This window comes from Sinocyclocheilus grahami, unplaced genomic scaffold (genome assembly GCF_001515645.1).
Source record: "Sinocyclocheilus grahami isolate Dianchi unplaced genomic scaffold, SAMN03320097.WGS_v1.1 scaffold10162.1, whole genome shotgun sequence".
NCBI lineage: Eukaryota > Metazoa > Chordata > Actinopteri > Cypriniformes > Cyprinidae > Sinocyclocheilus > Sinocyclocheilus grahami.
The window spans coordinates 4491-6140 of record NW_015513074.1 but is presented as its reverse complement, the minus strand read 5'-3'; the positions used below and the strand labels follow the sequence as shown (position 1 = coordinate 6140).

The window sequence follows — 1650 nt, the reverse complement described above, 5'->3', positions numbered from 1 at the left end:
AGTGCAGTTATATGTAGTAACTACCTTCTAGAACAGGGCTTGTAAGCTCTTTCCTGTAGAGTTTAGCTATAAGCTTGCTCAAACTCACCTGCCTGTATCATTCCCTAATAACCCTGAAGACCTTGTTCAGCGGTGTTCGATTAGGGTTGGAGCTGAACTCTGCAGGAAAGTGTAGAACCCGTTTTAGAAAGTCTAGCATCCATGTGTAACACTAAAATGACTAATTATTCAATGTGCTGTGTAGGTCAAAAACTTTGGACGTTCCGGACGTACAAAATACACACATCTGGTGGATCAGGACACCACTTCATTTGATTCTGCCTGGGCTCAGGAGAGCGCTCAGAACAGCAAGTTCTTCAAGCAGAAGGCAGGGGGCGTGAGAGACGTGTTCGATCGGCCAACAGTGCACAAGAGGAAGACTTAATCCTGTTGTTTATGCTAGAAGAGCACATTCAGCTCAAACAAGGACTCTTTTAACCTTTGCTCCCCTCACCTTTGTTTTGCTAGTGTTGGAGAAACCTCACAACAAAGATATCAAATCTTTATTGCATTTGGATTGTATGCTTCTACACATTTCATTGAGTGTACAGAATTCTTGAGGCTTTAGTTCCACTGTTTCTAATGGGATAATCTACTTTTTGTTTTACAGCAATAAATTACTATGACACTGATCGCATTGGTTCGTTCTGGAATGCATTACTAAAAAGAGAGTTGGAGCTTCTAATAAATGTAAAGAGGGAAGTGGTACTGGTAAAGAGGTTTCTTTATTACAGAATAAGTACAGCGAGAAAAGAAAAGGGATATCAAAAGCAGGAAGAAGGCAGTCCAATGTGTCCATACATCTCAAGGCAGTCCAATGTGTCCATACATCTCAAAGCAGTCAAATCCACTCAGTTGGTCAGTGCAATCAATGCCTCCACCACATTGCCCATGTGTTCTCTGAGACTGCGCTCCGCCACTGCTCGTGAAATCTCCATCTCTCCCATCTGTCAGGAAGATTGTTAGCATGTTTGTGTTCCACGTCAAATTCACGAATCTCACATGGAAATACACTTTTGCATACTTACAATGAGTTCCACATCTTCCTTCTTTATTGTTACTTTGGCTAGTTCTTTTTCTCTGTGGAATTGTTAAAAGTTAGTATTGTCATGATCATTTATTAACCACAGTCATATAACAAATGACAATAATCAGACATCAAACATTTTCACCTTTCCTGTTTCGCCTTTTGTTCTCTGGATCTTCTGTCTCCAATCACGGACATGGCCTTCAAAGACACATCAACAATGGTTAAAAAATTAAAATAACAGCATTCATAGGCAAATGTTTTTGGGCTTGAGCATCTCCTATAAAGGTTGCGTGGCAACATAAAGGAAGATATTGTGAGCTGAAACGCCCTCACTTCTCTCTTCATTGCTCACTCTGAACGGTGTCTTGACATTTTACCCAACCCGTCAGATTGTCCTACCAGGGTTTACTGCGCATGCGCACATCAATATAGCATCGTTTATACAACACAATTAATGTATCTGCATTACTGTAAGGGTAGGTTTAGGGTTGGGTAGATGTAGACTTCAATAAAAACACAATCTAATGGGTAGAAATAATTATTTATTGTTGGTTTCCTGTAGCTGTATGCCTTCTAGCTAC

General features: G+C 40.4%; 2 protein-coding genes across 2 annotated transcripts in view; one reads left to right on the top strand and one right to left on the bottom strand.

The window, feature by feature from the left end:
* The window catches only part of LOC107578434 (microfibrillar-associated protein 1-like), a gene marked incomplete at its 5' end in the record, with an annotated part of 21806 nt that extends 21135 nt beyond the window's left edge, over nucleotides 1-671 (top strand). The window contains one exon of the mRNA XM_016264388.1: nucleotides 245-671. Coding sequence (XP_016119874.1) covers nucleotides 245-424 — 180 coding nt within the window. The remainder of the gene's footprint in view (nucleotides 1-244) is intronic.
* Nucleotides 672-738: 67 nt separating this feature from the next.
* The window catches only part of LOC107578433 (huntingtin-interacting protein K-like), a 3370-nt gene continuing 2458 nt past the window's right edge, over nucleotides 739-1650 (bottom strand). Inside the window, exons 2-4 of the mRNA XM_016264387.1 lie at nucleotides 1212-1267; nucleotides 1068-1119; nucleotides 739-986 (exon numbers count right to left, since the gene is read on the bottom strand). Of these exons, the coding sequence (XP_016119873.1) occupies nucleotides 891-986; nucleotides 1068-1119; nucleotides 1212-1267 (204 nt within the window). The 3' untranslated portion in view covers nucleotides 739-890. The remainder of the gene's footprint in view (nucleotides 987-1067; nucleotides 1120-1211; nucleotides 1268-1650) is intronic.